General features: G+C 46.2%; 2 protein-coding genes across 2 annotated transcripts; one reads left to right on the top strand and one right to left on the bottom strand.

Moving 5' to 3' along the window:
• Window positions 1-421: 421 nt before the first annotated feature.
• Window positions 422-3,599, bottom strand: CKLF (chemokine like factor). The gene is made up of 4 exons (XM_058846141.1): window positions 3,434-3,599; window positions 3,198-3,356; window positions 2,404-2,499; window positions 422-810 (listed from the first exon to the last, which is right to left on the bottom strand). Exons 1-4 carry the CDS (start codon window positions 3,596-3,598, stop codon window positions 706-708), a joined length of 525 nt encoding a protein of 174 aa, XP_058702124.1. The 5' UTR covers window position 3,599; the 3' UTR covers window positions 422-705.
• An 87-nt stretch (window positions 3,600-3,686) lies between these two features.
• Window positions 3,687-16,473, top strand: TK2 (thymidine kinase 2). Its single transcript, XM_058846140.1, has 10 exons — window positions 3,687-3,820; window positions 4,674-4,711; window positions 5,471-5,545; window positions 6,906-6,959; window positions 8,889-8,978; window positions 10,294-10,367; window positions 13,883-13,971; window positions 14,270-14,349; window positions 15,572-15,652; window positions 16,049-16,473. The coding sequence occupies exons 1-10, from the start codon at window positions 3,724-3,726 to the stop codon at window positions 16,145-16,147; spliced, it is 777 nt and encodes a 258-aa protein (XP_058702123.1). The 5' UTR covers window positions 3,687-3,723; the 3' UTR covers window positions 16,148-16,473.
• Window positions 16,474-17,007: the final 534 nt, after the last annotated feature.

Genomic DNA, 17,007 nt, shown 5'->3' with positions numbered 1-17,007 from the left:
AAATCGTGACACTGCGGAAATGTGAAAAAAAGAAGTTTCAGCATCCCCCAGCTGTGGGGGGCGGCCCCAGCGCCCGCCCCCAGCCCCGGGACAGGGACAATGGAGCTGCGCTGCCACCTTCGCCCTGCCCTGTGCTGGGCTGCTGGGCCGACACCGGCGAGCCGGGGGGCTTCCCCTCCCTGCCACTCTGAACACAGCACTGAGCCACCGGCAGCTCGGGGCTGCAGGTCACCCAGGCCAAACCCCGCTCAAGGGTCTCAATCCTGAAATTTCAGGATGCAAAAACTTGTAATTCACATGGCACAAGAAAATCTTTCCGAAGGATGGGTCATTATATTTTTACTTTAAAAGTTGCACTTACTCCAATGTACTCTTTTACACCTGGTAAATAAATAAGATTAAATAATGCACTTAAGCCTGTTAGTTTTTTCTTTTTATTAGAGAAAGAAGACAACCATGAAAATAATTTTCATACAGATAAAAATGTAATTAACTTTAGAAAAACATGACAATTTTCTCTGAAGCTTTAACTGGTAAAATTGCAACGCTGAAACTGCATTTGGAAAAGTATGAAACCTTACGAAGGATACCTGCAGAAACATCAGTGAGCAGGAAATTCAAAAGTGTGCATGTGAAAACACAAATTCCTTAAAAGAGAGTGAGAAAACAGAATGGAGAACTCATTCTTTCACCAACACATCAATCCTATTTGGCAGGAGCACTCCTTCCTCTTGATTTATCATGGCTAATCTTCTTGAAAAGAAGAATCGCATCGGCAAGGCAGAGAACAAGCAATATAAGACCCAACACCTATAAAAATTACCATAAAATTAGTTCCCCCAATCAACCTTGTGCTTTTACTGTAGTGACTCATCAAGGCAGCAGTAAACACATCTTCCTAACGTGGCTCTGGCCTTGAAATCGTGTGTGATTTGAAACAGCTGATAAATTAAACAACACCCACATTTACATCCCCTCAGCCTTTCAGAGAGCTGTCTACAGCCTGCTCTTTATGATGTTTTGTCAGGCCTTGGAGATAGTGTGGTGCTCCCCTTTAAAGCTAAGCTAATGCTGCATTATGCCACACAATGCTTTTATCCTAAATGAAAGCCCTTCTGTCTCTTTAAGGGCTCCTTAATGAATGGGACTGGCTCTGAGAAAAGTCAAGGGGAAAAATCAGTATTCATACAAACAAGCCCAGCAGGAAAATGCATTTCTCTGAAGCTCTGAATGGAAAACATATTCCAAATTGAAGAAAATGTACTCAATTATTTTAAAAATAGACAACCTCAGGCAGGTAACTGGAAAAATGTGTTTGCAGAAGAGCCACTGAGTTAACTGACTCAGCTCCTGCCCTTCATCCCCATCCCACGTGCACACAGGGGTTTTTTATACAAGCATTGAATTATCTGATCAGGGGAGCTGTTTTCAGGAGAGCTCTTGGGAGAGCACAGCTCAAGGCAGTTTGTGCCTCAGGAAAACAAACTGGGGATGATTCTGTCCCTCCCAGCACTGAAGATGTCACATATTCCACCCAAACTTGTGCTCCCAGCTACCTGCTCAGTCTCCTGCTCCCACCTTTAATTTCTGTAAACTTCACAACTGAGAATATAAATTCTATTCCAGCACAGTCACTCTATCAGAAAGTCTCCTTTTTGCTTAGGATGCCACTGCCAGTGAAGCCATCAGCTTTCATCCTCACTATCTCCTAAACTGAGTTTGAAAGACCTCTCTGGCAGGTTTTAGGTTTCTTTTGGTTGCTCGTCACATTTCAGCTTATCTTGTACTCATAGAGACTTTCAAAACTGAGGGGTTTTCTTCCCCTCCTTACTGTTTATTGAGGTTAATTACATTAGTTGCCATTTGAATTGAAAGTACCAGTTACTCAAACTGGTTTGATCTTAAGAACATGAAGTTCTTACAATCATAGTATGAACAAAACCCCTTTTCAACTGACATAGTTTCTCAGTTTGTGTCAGACAAAACAATATATGCACCAGGAGAGAGGTACCAGTGTGTCTGTTAAAAAATTTCAACTCCTTTTAGCAGGACTGTTGGCATCTTTTCTCAAGTAGTACAACCAAACTGGATAGTCCTAAAAGAGGGATTTTCCTACCTAGGATTTCAAGCTATGGTAGCAAATATAGGTTACTTGAAAACTCTAGAAATTTTAAGTGTTTCAGTATTTCTCTGCAGTCATCCCTAAATCTTAGGAATGCAAATCTTAGCAATGTGAGGATTATTGTCTTTTAGTGAAATCCACTGAACGCACCTTGTTTGCTACTGCTGAGAGTGTTCTTCCAAGACAGCTGTTTGCATGGTCCTACCACAGTGTGAGTGTACCAAGAGGGTCAAATCACTGCACTTTAAGAACTGAAATTCATTAACAATGTTCCTACTTACTCCTCCAGCCAATGTCCCCTTGTTGGTCTTGATTATTATTGCAAACAAGCTCACAACGAGGAGGAACAATGCTGCAATCATCGAGTTGAAAATATCCTGAAACAGCCAGTGGAAGCAAAATATTTATTCTGAAATACAGGCCTGAAGGAGAACATACAGAGCTCCCAACAGAGAAGGGATGGTTAAAAACGGCTGGATTGCCATGAACACAGTTACAGAAATTTCCGTGTGAGAGGACACTGACACCCAGTGGTGTGAGGGTAAAAGGAGCGTTTATAATAAAATTTCTTCGTTTTACCTTCCTTCTGTTGTTTTTGCATCAAATTTTTGCAACTTGGCTACACCTGATAGACTGAAGCAGCAAATACACGTACAAAAGGGAGGTAAGAGGAGCACTTGTTAGTATTTGAGTGAAAGAGTGTGACTAATTTGTGATGTGAAGGTATTTACACAGCGAGGCAAACGGCGCCCATGCCGGGAGGGGCTGTGATGGGATCCAAGAACTGATGGAACAGAACGCTCCGCTAGGAAAAACTGCCTCAACCTCCACAGAACACTGGGGCTTGCCTTACCAGTGCAGAAACAATGACTGAGCCGGCTGGCAGTGTCCCCTGGGCCAGCCGATCCCTCCTGTTCAGGGCCCTGCTGGCGCTCACATCAGCGGCCGCACCAGCGCGGGGCCATTGGTGCCCTGAGGCAGGGGCCAGCCGTGCCCACAGCCAGGGGCCACTGCAGCCCAGGGCCGGCAGCACTCACAGCCACAGCAGCCGCTACTCGGAGCCCACGGTACTCACAGCCAGCGGCCAGAAGAGGCACCGCATCCGCTCGTCGAGCCTCAGCAGGTAGAGCAGCAGGAACAGGACGGTGATCGCCGTCTCCATGCTGGCCAGCGCCGTGTAGGCCTGGTGCGATCCCGCCACCACGAAGCAGACGAGGGCGGCCAGCGCCACGAGCTGCGGGACAGGAGGGGACGGGGGTCAGCGGCGGCCCGGGCCTCGCCCGCGGGCCCCGGGGCCGCCCCCGGCCGTACCGTGCGGGCGATCTTCAGCGCGCCCCGCGGCGAGCGGGGGAAGGCCCGGTCCACCTCCAGCCGCGGCATGGCGACCCGGCGGTGCGCGGCGGGACCGGCACCCCGGGACGACGCCGGGAACCGCGGAGATGCCGGGGCTGATGCCGCAGGTGATCCCGGGGCCATTGCCGGCTCTGAACCCGCCCCGCCTCAGAGCGCCGGGGCGGAGGAAGTGATGGCGCGGCGGCGGAAGGGCCGGGGCGGGCCGGAGCCGGGTCCGGTGCGGGTCCGGGCGGCGGCGGCGATGGGCCATGTGGCGGCGGGGCGCGGCCTGGGCGCGGGGCCGGCGGGGCGCGGGCACGGCCGTCCCCGGGCCCTCAGCGGGCGGGCCCCGCGCCGCTCCCGGCCGTAAGTGCGGGGGGAACCGCGGGCACGGGCCGGGACCGGCGGCCGGCACTGGGGCGCCCCTTCGGCTCGGTGTGGGCCCTCGGGATGCGCTGGAGCCGCTCCGGGGGAGCAGGAGCGGGGTCAGACCCTGGAGCGGCTCCGGGGGAGCGGGGTCAGACCCTGGAGCGGCTCCGGGGGAGCAGGAGCGGGGTCAGACCCTGGAGCGGCTCCGGGGGAGCGGGGTCAGACCCTGGAGCGGCTCCGGGGGAGCAGGAGCGGGGTCAGACCCTGGAGCGGTTTTGGGGGAGCGGGAGCGGGGTCAGACCCTGGAGCGGTTTTGGGAGAGCGGGGTCAGACCCTGGAGCTCTGACCGGGGGTGACCGCCGAGCCCGTCCCTGCCTTCCTGCCATGCTTGGCTGGGTGAAGGCTCTTGTAAGCTCAGCTTGGCTTGGACAGGTTTTTTACTGCAGTTTTGAGGTGTAAGGTGCTTGTTTTGGAGCTGCTTTGTAATTAATCCTCACCCTTATCCCACCGGGCTGCTCCAGCTGGTCTTCCCAAAAATTTCCTGTGCAAACCCACTGAGGAGCAGCAGATGTAGCAAACGTCTGGGCAAAATGTGAGCACTCACCATAGGCTCTTGGCAGTGGAAAGGACAGTGGAAAACTTCAGCTAAATCTGCTTTAGTCGGTGCCACAATGTGTCTGTTACATGACCCAATAATTACCTAAAACCTTGAAGCTTGACAATTTAGAAAATAGTGACATTGAGCCATAGGGAGCCTAGAAATGTCCTGGAAGGCCTCACATTAAGAGGCTCAGTATAACTAAATTATGAAGACTGCTTTGGTTTTAACTGTTGTTTGTTTCCATTCTAGATAAGCATTTGATAAAAAAAGATGCTAGAAAGAGAATTGTAAGTATTTGCATTTTGTTCAGGAAACTAAGTATAAAGGGCAGCCTCTTTCATCATAATTCTATTATAATTTGAATGTATTTTATTGGCAACCATAGGCCATAGCTGTGTCACTGTGTGGTGGTGGGTCTGTCACTGGGTTGTACTCTGTGCAAGGCCGGTCTAGTTCTGAAAACTATTAAAATTGTGAGAGATCTGTGCAAAAATTGTGAGGAATAAAACTGTGAGGGCTTGTGTCAGGAAAGATGTCAATTTGGGTTCAGTGTTGCATGTGTAGCCTTGCCATTGCTTTATATAACCCCCCTGGGCTATAAATTCTTTTAAGACAGTTGAAAAAAAATTATCTTAATTTATTTTAGTTGTTTAGATTTCTGAATATAAAAATGTGATCCCTCTTAAGGTTTGAGATATCTGTATAATGGATGCTGAAATTATTACTTCAGCTGGCAATTTGTTTGAAGTTGGGATCAGGTTTCTGAGGTGGGTTGTGGCAGAGTGAGGAGCAGCAGGTGACCCTCTGGAACCCCTGGGATCCTGGGGAGGGGGAGGAAGCTGGAAGCAGGGCAGGGGCTGGCTGTGGGGGTAGCAGGGAGGTCTGGGAGAGTCACAGCATCCAAATGGATCCCCAGTGGCTTCCCATGAAATAACCTCTTCCCAACGTAGGGAGCTGGCATGTTGGAATGGGCAAGGTGCATTTCTAACACGCTGTTCACTGTTCTGCCACAGTGTGGGTCTCAAAGTGACTCTGTTTTTCACCAGATCTGTATCGAGGGCAACATAGCGAGTGGAAAAACAACATGCCTGGATTATTTTGCACAAAATACCAGCATTGAGGTACTGGATGCACATTTCTTTGTCCTTATTTCTGCCACTGAGCAGCTGTGTTAAGATCTTGTCTTAGATCCGACGTGTCCTTGGGTGCGTGAGGAGGGAGCAGCAGGGGCTGAGCCAGGGGCTTGCTGGGGCACCACCCCAGCTTTTTACAGTCAAATTGCAGCAGAGATCACATGTGGTATGTACTGGATGCCAAAATACCAGTAAAACCTGTGAATCTGAGTTTGTACCTTTATAAAATAGCAGCAACCCACAGAGCATGGGCATGTTTGGACTTGCCTGTTTGCCATTTCACGTCACTGAAATCTTAGATGGGTCTGGTAAAAGCAAAGTAAATAATTATTATGTAAAAATACCTATGCCATATATCAGAGATCCAAGTGAATAGATGGCTTCTTTTTAAAAAAGGAAAATCTGTTAGAACCGTTTCAGGAGATTTCTTAGAGTGATCTGGTATTTGATTTTGTCTTGCTTAGAACCAGGTTAGGGGAAGGGCAGGCTTGGTGTATTTTAAACTAATTCCAGGCCAAACCTCAGTGAGCAGTTGTTTTTATAGAACAGATATTAATGCTTTCCCCAACAGACCTGGCAACACATGTGGTAGTAAGTTTTAGGAATCCTTACAGAAATTCTGTGTTGCCAGATGTTATTTGGTAATTTAACAGGAATTGTCCTTGTGAAGTAATTAACTGTTAATCCAAAGGATAACAGACTTTAATTTGCATACAGTGCAGCATTTTTAAGTAGCTACTTAAGTTCCCAGGCTGGTGAGATTCTCCTGGGCCTGAGTCTACAGTATTATTGCAGATTTAGACCCTGTTTGAACCAGGTAGGTTTTTAGTGATTTTACCTATTCAGGGTAGAAGCTTTTCTGATTAATGTTGTAAAAGATTTGAATACATTTTGTTTGTTAGAACACTAAAATAAAAGGAAAACAAATGTGGTAGCAGTCTGATCCTCTTCCTTTGCTGGCAAGTGTTATTTTCTGAGAAATTAATTTGTGAGGGGATGGGCTTGTCATTGAGATGCTAAATACTCTGCTAAGCTGTTCTTTCCCTTACATGGCACTGATTTTCATTTAAAAAAATTCTCCCCATGCTTATGAGGTAATCAGTGTTTAAAAATGCTAAGAAGATGTTGGATATTGACACTTCTCTGTTTTTTAGCAGTGTTCATTATTACCTTTTGTGTTGCAGAATTCAGTGCTGTTTTTTTAAGTGTGATGAGCTTTCCAATACAAGTCCTAAATACTCTGATTTATTGCACAAATATTCCTTAAAAATAGTTGTGCACTTGTAGGGTCACATTAAGCATTTTGAATCTAAGATGTGTTTAACATGGAGTAATTATTTTTAACCAGGTTTTGAAGGAACCCTTGGACAAGTGGAGGAATGTTCGAGGTCATAATATCCTGGTGAGTGGCAGAAATTATTTCTGCAGTTACAGTGACTTCTTTTAGCAAGATATATCTAGTGGCTTTTTATCAGCCAGCAAAACTGCTACAAAAGGTGTGATCCAAATCTCACAAAGCAAAAACTAAAGCTTCACGAAGCAAAAGAGCTTCTACTGCAATTAAGACATGCATGTAATAGAAACATTGCATATAAAATGTGGTTTTGGCAAGGACTGGGTGTCCAGTGGGGTGTGAGTTAAAGCAATTCCCAGGAAGGTAAGCCCTGAGTGTGGCAGTTGTTTCTGAATGTGCTTGTGCCTGTTTCAAAGATGAGAAGGATGTCACCCTTGGTGATGGATCTGGTCAGTTAATGTTTGGAGTTCTGTGAACAGTTCTGGTACTTCCAACATAAAAAGGACATGGAACTGTTGGAGCAAACCCAGAGGAGGCCACAGAGCACCTCCTCTGTGGAGCCAGGCTGGGAGAGCTGGGGCTGCTGAGCCTGGAGAGGAGAAGGTTGTGTGGAGACCCCAGAGCTCCTCCCAGGGTCTGAGGGGCTGCAGGGACCCCAGAGAGAGACAATTCCTCAGGAACTGCAGTGGCAGGACAATGGGAACGAGTGAAAATTGAAAGAGAGGTAGTTTAGTTTGGATATATGGAAGAAACTGTTCCCTGGCAGGGTGGGCAGGCCCTGGCACAGGGTGCCCAGAGCAGCTGGGGCTGCCCCTGGATCCCTGGCAGTGCCCAAGGCCAGGCTGGACATTGGGGCTGGAGCAGCCTGGGACAGTGGGAGGTGTCCCTGCCATGGCTGGGGAGGCACTGGATGATCTTTAAGGTCCATTCCAGCCCCTTAACAGGTATGAATCTGTGATCCTTTGGCTGCTGCAGATGAGGAAAATTCAGCCCAGTGAGGTGTTGTGGGCTTCTGTTGTCTTTTGGGTGGCTGAGGCTTCTTGGAACTGTTTCCCCCAGGATGTCCTTGGGTCCCAGCTGCACACTGGCCTTGCTGGGATGCTGGAAGCAGTCCCTGCTTCAGTCCTGTGCTTGGGGCTCATGTCCTCTGCAGAAACCCCACGGTGGCTGGGGCAGGAATCTGTGCTCAGGCTCTGCAATCTGCTCTGTGGACACACCCCAAACCATACTTGCCCCAACATGTGTGAAATACCATCGGTGTTAGCACAGGCCCTCTGGGACTGCAAAGTGTCCTTCCTAGGAGTTGCTGATGCCTTTCTGATTGTTAGTGAAGGGGTGGGGCATGTGTTGCAGCATGGACAGCAGCCTTAGAGCACTGGGAAAGTCTGATTTTGGCAGGGAGAAAAGGAGAAGGTCAGACTTGTGGGCTCAATCTATGCTGCTGGCTTAAAACCTGTCACCTCAGCCAACAGACTGATAAAATGGTATTTTATTTTGAGTGAGATCCTTTCTCTGCTGTGCAGGATAGATTGTTGCTTGTGAGTTCTGTGTGTGTGTGGAATTGCAGCGATCAGAAAGTGAAACAGCTACTAGGGAGCTGCTGTGAGGATCCTTTGGAAGGACAGCTGCCTGTGGTAAAGGACACATTTTCTGAGGCCCAGACCATACTTAGAACCCTGTATGATTTCTGGATGCACTGGGTGTACTGACAGTCTAGTGCACAGCAATAGAGTAGTAGGTAGGTTTTTTTTCATTATTTGGTTCTGACTGTTCCATGTGCAGAATAAACCTGTTCCTGCTGACTTCAGCCAACCTCCCCCTCAGTGTCTGCAGGGACAGGGCCATTGTTCTACATCTCCATTGTGGAGAGCAAATGATCACTTCATTCTTGTCAAACCTCATCAGGTTTTCCACTGTTTAGTGCACTTCTTAGAGCAAAGCTGTTGAAAAGCAAAATCTTCCTAAATACCCAACTTCCTGTTGTGCTGTTTGTCCTAACAAATGTCCATCTGTCCTGCTTCCAACTCTGATCCCAAGGGCTTAATGTATCAGGATGCATCAAGGTGGGGGATAACTCTGCAGACCTATGTCCAGCTGACCATGCTGGAGCAGCACACCAGGCCCATGGTAAGGAAACTTCTTTTAATTTTAAGAGTAATTAAATGTGGTTATGAGTGCTAAATCCTTTTAACCTCGTATATAAGAGTTAAGATGCTGTGTGTGTTCATTCCTTGTTCCTGCAGTGAGTGGGAATTTCTGTGGTGCAGACATTGATAAGCTCAGTGTGTGCTCTGGGGGTAAAACTTCTGTCTCCTGCCTGCTCACAACTTCCCCAAACTGATCCTGCTGTTTGGGCACACCCTCTGCAACTAGGCTTGCACAAGTCTCTTCCTCATTTCATATCAGTGACTTGTCTGTAATTTCATTGTTTCACATCTTTGGCAAACACCAAGAAATCTTGTGTTAGAATTCATAGTACTGCTTCATGCTGTCTAATCCAAATTTAGCCATTGCTTCTTCTGCTTATGCAAAATACTTCCATTACCATTTTCTATTGCTTTTTCAGGTGGTTTACTTCCTTTTTTCATTGTATTTTTTTCCTTTTTTAATATTAAATTTCACATCCTACCTTTTTATCAAGATTTCTTCATTATTTTCTCCTTCAAACACTTTTTGTTACATTCTATGCTGTCTTCTATTCCCTGATTACAAGACCTGGTCTTAGATGCCATGCTTATATTTTACTGATTGTTCTTATGTTGTTTTCTGAGTTTGTGTCAGGGCAAACTTTTTAGCAGTGCCAAATATGAAAGTGGCACATACAATCATCAGGTTTTTGGAAGAGGTGTTTTTCCAAGACAATAGAAATTCTGTTCTGTTGGAGAAAAAGTTCATTCAAGAATTCCTGAGGATTTCCCTGTGTTTCAGTCTGAGCTTTTTTGTTATTTGAGCCCTGCTGGAGCCATTTTTGTTTTGTTAATGTGCAGAAACCTGGGTTGGAAGTTGCTCTGCCAGGCTCAGGAGTGTCAGAGGATCTCCCTGCTCCAACATGAAGTGCTGGTGGAACACATGCAGGGCTGGCTGAGGCCAGGGCTCTGTCAGCTGCAGTTATTTCTTTTAAAAGTCTTGTTTCCTTTCTTGAATGTGTCTGATGCCTGTGCTGTGACCCAGCAATGCCTGGGATGGGGCAGCAATAGATCCCAAGTGGATTGCTGCTTTTTTGTACCCTGAGTTACCTTCCCTGCTCAGCTGAGCCATTAGCTTTGAACTGGTGCCTGAATAACAAACTAGAGTAAGATTAGGAGCCCTTGTTTGTTTTGTGATTCCCACCCTCCCAATAAGTTTGTTTCTCACAAGATCTGAAAATTGTGTTTCATGTGTGCCATATGAGTCTGCAAAGAAACAAGGATGTAAATGTACAGAGTCAAGTTTTATGTTGCAGATTTCCCCCATAAGGATGATGGAGAGATCAATTCACAGTGCAAAACACATTTTTGTGGAAAATCTGTATCGAAGGTATGGGATGTGGTTTTCTACTTTACTTTCTTGGATTAATTATTTTAAATATGTATCTAATCAAATGATAATTTCTTTGGTAATGTGCATTTAAGGGGCTGTGAAATCTGCCAGTTCTGTGTTGGGGTGGCAGTGTGTTTGGTATGGGGTGTGCTGCCCACCTCCTGTAGGACTCTGGGAAACTTCTGTCAGCAGTGCTTCTGAATACTTAGAGTTCAGTATTGTTTAGACACCATCTATTGAAGTTACCTGCTCTCCAGCTGAATCCCCAAATCTTGCTTGAATCAAACACATGCTGAACGAGTAAAAAGCCACGAGGATATAAAGAATAAGACTGTGGGAGGGAGAGAACTGGGCACTGTTGCCCAGCCTGGCATCCAGGATTGGCATTTCTTGCAAGCCAGGACTCAAGTCCTGTGCTCTTGCTCATAATCAGGATTGACAGGTTCAAAACAGACTGCAAACCTTGGTAGGCTGTGGGTAAAGAAAGAACAATCCCCTGTTACCTGCCCTAGGTATAACTGACCCATCCCAAACAAACTGAAATGCTGCAGGGATTAATCAGGGTTTTGTTTGTTTGGAATGCTCTGTCCAGGAGTGTTTGTGACAGGTGGGTTTCAGTGGCTTCTCAGTGGCCTTGAGAGACAAACCCAGTGTGTGCCACAAGGTGTCATCCGTGCTGCACCAGCACCTCTGCCACGGGAATGCCTTTGGAAGTGGAGAGAGACACACTTATCACTCATCCCAGTCCACACACGGTGCAAACAGCCTGGAATAGCCTCATTTTTCCTCTTTTTTCATTGTAGACAAAGTGCTTTTCTCCCAAAGACTTGGTTGCTATGAGGCTAAATCAGTGTCCTGGTTTAGGGCAAATTTGGGAGAGAACCTCTGAATGGGGTCCTTCCAGAAAGCAAATTCAAGCGGCTCCTCCCCCAGCTGGTTCAGGAAAAGATTTCCTTGGAGAAAAGTGGAAAAAAAAATTTATTTAACAGAAATTGAATAATATTAAACAATAAAACTTCTCACTGTTCAAAGAGATGGCAAATCCAGAAAAAATCCTTTTCATGGGGTGTAGCTCAGCCCTTTCAGTCTCTTATCAGTCCCTCCAGGGCTGGAAAGTGCCAAGGCCCAGGCCCTGGTGGGCCCCAGGTGTGAGCTCCCAGGCTTTGGCTGGGTTTTCAGTCCTGAGCAGGTTTGAACAGATCCAAGGAAAAAGGATAAAAACAGTCTGGGGAACTTTCCTGCCTCAGCTAGCTAAAAAACTAACAGCAAAGGAGAGCTCTGTCCCTCTGTCTGTCCATGCTGCAGACAGCACAGTCCAGGAGCAGGATGCAGGCACTGAGGGCTCTGAACACAGTCCAGGAGCAGGATGCAGGCACTGAGGGCTCTGAACACAGCCCAGGAGCAGGATGCAGGCACTGAGGGCTCTGAACACAGCCCAGGAGCAGGATGCAGGCACTGAGGGCTCTCTCTGAACACAGCCCAGGAGCAGGATGCAGGCACTGAGGGCTCTGAACACAGCCCAGGAGCAGGATGCAGGCACTGAGGGCTCTGAACACAGCCCAGGAGCAGGATGCAGGCACTGAGGGCTCTGAACACAGCCCAGGAGCAGGATGCAGGCACTGAGGGCTCTGAACACAGCCCAGGAGCAGGATGCAGGCATTGAGGGCTCTGAACACAGCCCAGGAGCAGGATGCAGGCACTGAGGGCTCTGAACACAGCCCAGGAGCAGGATGCAGGCACTGAGGGTTCTCTCTGAACACAAACTGTGGCTTCTTCTTTCTCCCCTTCGCTCTCAGAGCCAGTGTTAAAGGTGCAGAACTTAATATGTAACATAAATCAGGCAATTGGGGATGCAAGCATCATAAAGTCACCCCAGGACAATCTGTTTGTGTCAACTCTGTGAATTAATTTAGTAACAACAATTTAAGACCATCTTAGATGTTTTATGACTTCAGCACTTTTTAAATGTTGGGAAAAAGGCATTTGCTTTGTTTTGTTACAGCAGCAAGCCAAAAGAAAAGGATGTGTAAAAGGATTATAAATAAAACAATAATTGAGGAATGTGTGAAAGTAGCTATTTTGTGACACATTAAAACAGGAGTCAGTCTGGCTGTGTTAGGTGAGTTTTAATTGTGTACCCATGAGTGTGCAGGGTGTGCTGAAGGTGAGCACTGCAGTTCACTGTCCCTCTGAATCCATCTTGTTACGGTAGAAAACTTGCTCTGTTCGTGTTGCACTTAGGCAGTAAAAATGTGACTTGGTACAAGTCAAATGTCAGCAAACTTTGGAAACCTAAACACTTGTGCCTTTTATATTCCCTGTGTCTTTATGGATCTTGAGCCAGAGTCCTCCCAGGATTACCCAGGGAAAGCAAAGGTGTGTGGTCTCCAGGGCAGGTCAATGCAGAATTGACTTGGATGTGTCTGTCTTTTAGGGTAAGAAGAGTGGAGCTTTTTCATATTTCCAATTCATTTCAACCTTCCTGTTTCCCCCATCTGTCCTGGAGAAAAGCAGTGCAGTCAGAGTTTGGCTGGTGTAGATCCCTGCTACCCAGAACTGATGTATCAGAAGAGCAGCAGTGGCCAGTGTTACCCAGGTTCTGGATGGCAGATCAAGAGGGGAGGTGGTATAAATGGGAATTTGGCTTTTCCCCATACTTAGGGAAATATCTTTATTACTTTTGCTCAGTTTTGCAAGTGATCAAAGCAGGTTGCCAGGGGACTGGTTTAGAAATCTGTGGAATATTTTTCTTCAGTCCTATTTAAAATGGCATAACTGGTCTTAATCATTCAGCTGGAGAGCACAGGGGCCTCCCAACTCCATCTTTTTAAAGTTTTTCTGTTGCAGAAGCGTTTAGGAAAGAGTATGGAGTATATGTTACTCTATTTTTGAAAAGAGGATGCTGTAAAATCAGCAATATTTAACAATCAGAATATGGTAATAAGTGAAAATTGATACACTAATAAAAACATAGCATGTGATTCTTAACATGTCCTCAGTAACTCCCTTTTACTTGAGTTGTCTGATACTTTATTATTGTTGCTGAGATGACTTTGGGACATTTATCTCCAACATTCTGTGCTCTGAGTTCAGAGTTCCAGTTAAGCATATTGGATATTTCACTACCCTTTCCACAAATACTTCTCACAGTGGGAGTGAATTTATTGACACATTGACATTATATTTTTGCTGACTTTTACTGTGGCTTCTGTAAGGAATTGTTCAGTAAATCCAGCCCTCCTGGTGACATGCCCTGGGACAGATTTGAACTGGTGCTGATACAGAGAAGCTGAGCAATAAATACCATTGAGTACTTACACAAAAAGGAAAAGATTTGGTCTCTCTGTTTTATAAGCAATGGTTTATGTGGCCTTCAGTTTGGGTGGGCATAATGTTGGCCTTCTTTTCACAAATGTTGGTGTAAATGGGGAGGGATTCTGGTCAGGTGAGCAAAATGAGAGTTTGGAGTTGATCTCTGCATGCAGTGAGTGATGCTTCTTGTGTTTGTTCAGTGGGAAAATGCCAGAGGTGGATTATGCTGTCCTAAGTGAATGGTTTGACTGGATCCAGAACAACATTGATGTTTCAGTTGATTTGATAGGTAACATCTTGATGGGTCTGGAGGGCTGTGTCTGTGGGTGGGTTTCCTTTCTGGGAGAAAAAAATAATAAATTTTTTTTGGCTCATAAATGAAGATATTATTCATTATAAAAGTGAACACCATCAGACAGTTTGGGTGTGTGGGTGGTTCATGGGTTGATTCATGGTAGTGCCAAAGGGGAGGTCCAGTGGTGGTACCCAAGCCAGGATCCTTCCCTTCCATAGTTTGTGAAGTGAGTTTCTTGGTTGCTTTTAAAGCTGATCCTTGAATATAACTATTAAAATGTTTGTTCCTGCAGTTTATTTGCAGACATCTCCTAAAGTTTGTTATGAGAGGCTAAAGACACGATGCAGGGAAGAGGAAAAAGTCATTCCTCTGGTAAGGAGTTCCTCTGATATATGTGCTTATGAGGAGCTTTGAAAACTGAATTATTCCAATCTAAATACTACAATTGTATCCTGAGTATTGCACATGTTGAGTGCAGCTGTTTCCACTGCAAACTGAATATTGAATTTTGATTTATTTTTAAAGAATGATCTGTCATGCATGCTGACTCTCCCAGGTGTTCTGTTGTAGCAGTCAGTGCACTGTAGCTGACTTTAGGTGCAGTATTAATCAGCTCTAAGATGTAAAAGTCAATTGCCTTTATCCCATGGAATGGCACAAAACACCTTCACCCAGGTGAAACACGGATACCTGGGCTGGCAGGAGCTGAGATTTCTCTGGGCACTTTGTTATCTGCTCTCACCAGGATGTTTGTGCATGAAAAGTGTCTTTGCTGTGGCTGGAAAGAAGCAGCTCCTTGAAAATTGTGAGCTTGGGAATCTGCTTTAAAACAAAGGGTGGTGATGGAACAGTGACTTTCTGTGCCAATTTTCAGCATGGCCCTTTGTGCCACAAGGCTTTTAAAGAAGCCTGACCAGATAGAAATGCAGTTGCCTCTGCAGCTCTGGGTGGGTGGCTCAGGAGAAGCAATTGTCAGTTGAAGATCTGTGCAAAAAGCTAAATTTTGGGCCATGTGAAATTTTGCCTTGAGAATAAATCCTCCTGTAACCGATTTGAAGAGCCCCTGTGTTACTTTGCAGCTCTGCTGAAGAGGAGGGGAGCAGTTATGAATGAGCAATGTGAAGTGGTCTCCATGAAGAAAAAAACCAGTTGATGACAGGCAGAAGAGCTTTTAGAGGAAATTGAGTTGTGAGAAAGTGAACTGGGAATTTTAGGGAAAAGTATTGACACAAAAAGTGCCTCCCATACATATTCTTTGCAGCCTTGCCCTTTTTGTCCTTACTTTGTTGTATTTTTCTCTGTAAAATCTTGAACCACATTTTACCTGTGGGAGAGAATCATGGTTGCTTGATCTTAAAAGGAGCTGAGAGTCCTGTGCTCCTGTGAGCTTTGTCTTTGAGGTCTTCCTGGAGTTAAACTTTGTACTGGGAATTAATTTTTCTTAAAAACCTTCTGTTGCTTTTTATTTTTTCTTAGTGGAAGACGTGTGTTGCAGGCTTTTATATGTGTCTCTTAACTGCTTCCCAAATGGATAAAGATTGCAATGTGTGTGTCATCCCTGAGCAGTTGTGTTATTCCAGTGCCTCTTTTCTAGGAATATTTAGAAGCTATTCATGAGCTCTACGAAGAGTGGCTCATTAAACGTGCACTGTTTGAAATTTCCTGCCCAGTACTTGTGAGTATTATTTTAATTATAACCAATTAGGTATGTGGGGGATTGTGCTTTCCAAACAATAAGAGCATTGTTTAGTGGTAAAAGTAAATAAATCTTCTTTTCTGATAACCTTTGGAGAAGGACAGCCTCAGACAAACATGATAGCTGTTAGTGTATAGCAGAGAAGTGGGGTCTGCCATCCTTGCAGTGGAATTTGAGGGGCCATTGACTGGGATTGCTTGCAGGATCAGCTGGGTAGGTTTTCAGGGAATGCCAAAATCCCAGCAGAAAACAGCTTGGGCAGATCCCCAGGAGTATCCCAGTTTGGCTGCACTGGTAGTCCTGTTCTGTTCTGCTCAAAAGAAACCAAGTTCTGTGGTATCAGTTATTTCCAGTGTTCATCTTCTTCTTTCCAAGGTTATTGAAGCTGACCATGACATGCAGAAAATGATAGAGAAGTATGAAGAAAACCGGGACCAAATACTGAACCCACCTAACAGACACCACCATTTATAGAACCCTGTGATTGTTGTATCAAAAATCACCTGCTGGAGTCTGATTTGGTATTTTTAATATTTAAATATAATGGGTATGTTTTTGCACTATGTTTTGTAGAATGCTGTGGACTTACAGCTCTGAAATGATCAGATACCAATCAGGAACAGAATATGAGCAGATTCCCTTTGTGTTTTTAGGTTTTCCATCAGCTTTACAGTGTCAGTTCTATTCAGCTAAAGTGTGGCTGTTTCCCTCTAGCTGCTTCCTAGAAGTAACTTTAGTTTTTGGTTTTTTTTTCCCAAAGTCAAGTCTGTTTTTGTAATTTGAAATAAACAGTTTATTACAAGGCCCCTGTGAGGGAAGGTGCTGTGGTTTCTCTTGCTCAGGTGGAGCAGCAAGGGCAGTGTGTGCCCAAGGGAGGTTTGTGTGAGGCAGAGCTGTCAGCCTGGCCTGGAGCCCAGCAGATGGTGCTGGGTGTGAGCACAGGGATGGCCACAGGAGAACCACGAGATCAGCCCCACCACTCTGCCCTGCCTGGCCCACCCCATCTTCCATGGCCAGGTGCACCTCCAGGTGGGTGAGGGGAAGGCTGTGGATGTGTCTCCCTGGAGTTCAGCAGAGCCTTTGAGCCCCTCTCCCTTGGCATCTCCTGGAGAAGCTGCAGGGCCGTCGTGGCTGGGATGGGAACTGCCTGAGGGCCGGGCCCAGAGTGCTGGGAATGGGATTCCCTGGGGATCCATGCTGGGCCCAGTCCAGTTACCCTCAGCTGGGCGGGGTGATGGCTGTTGGGTGGGAATGGGGTCTGAGGAAGGCTCTGCCGAGGGCCCTGGCCAGGCTGGGTGGATGTGCCAGGGCCACTGCCACGAGCTCCAAGGGGT

This window comes from Poecile atricapillus, chromosome 10, assembly GCF_030490865.1.
Source record: "Poecile atricapillus isolate bPoeAtr1 chromosome 10, bPoeAtr1.hap1, whole genome shotgun sequence".
Taxonomy (NCBI): Eukaryota; Metazoa; Chordata; class Aves; order Passeriformes; family Paridae; genus Poecile; species Poecile atricapillus.
Note: the sequence above shows the minus strand (reverse complement) of the source record. Positions and strands in the feature narration are given on the sequence as shown.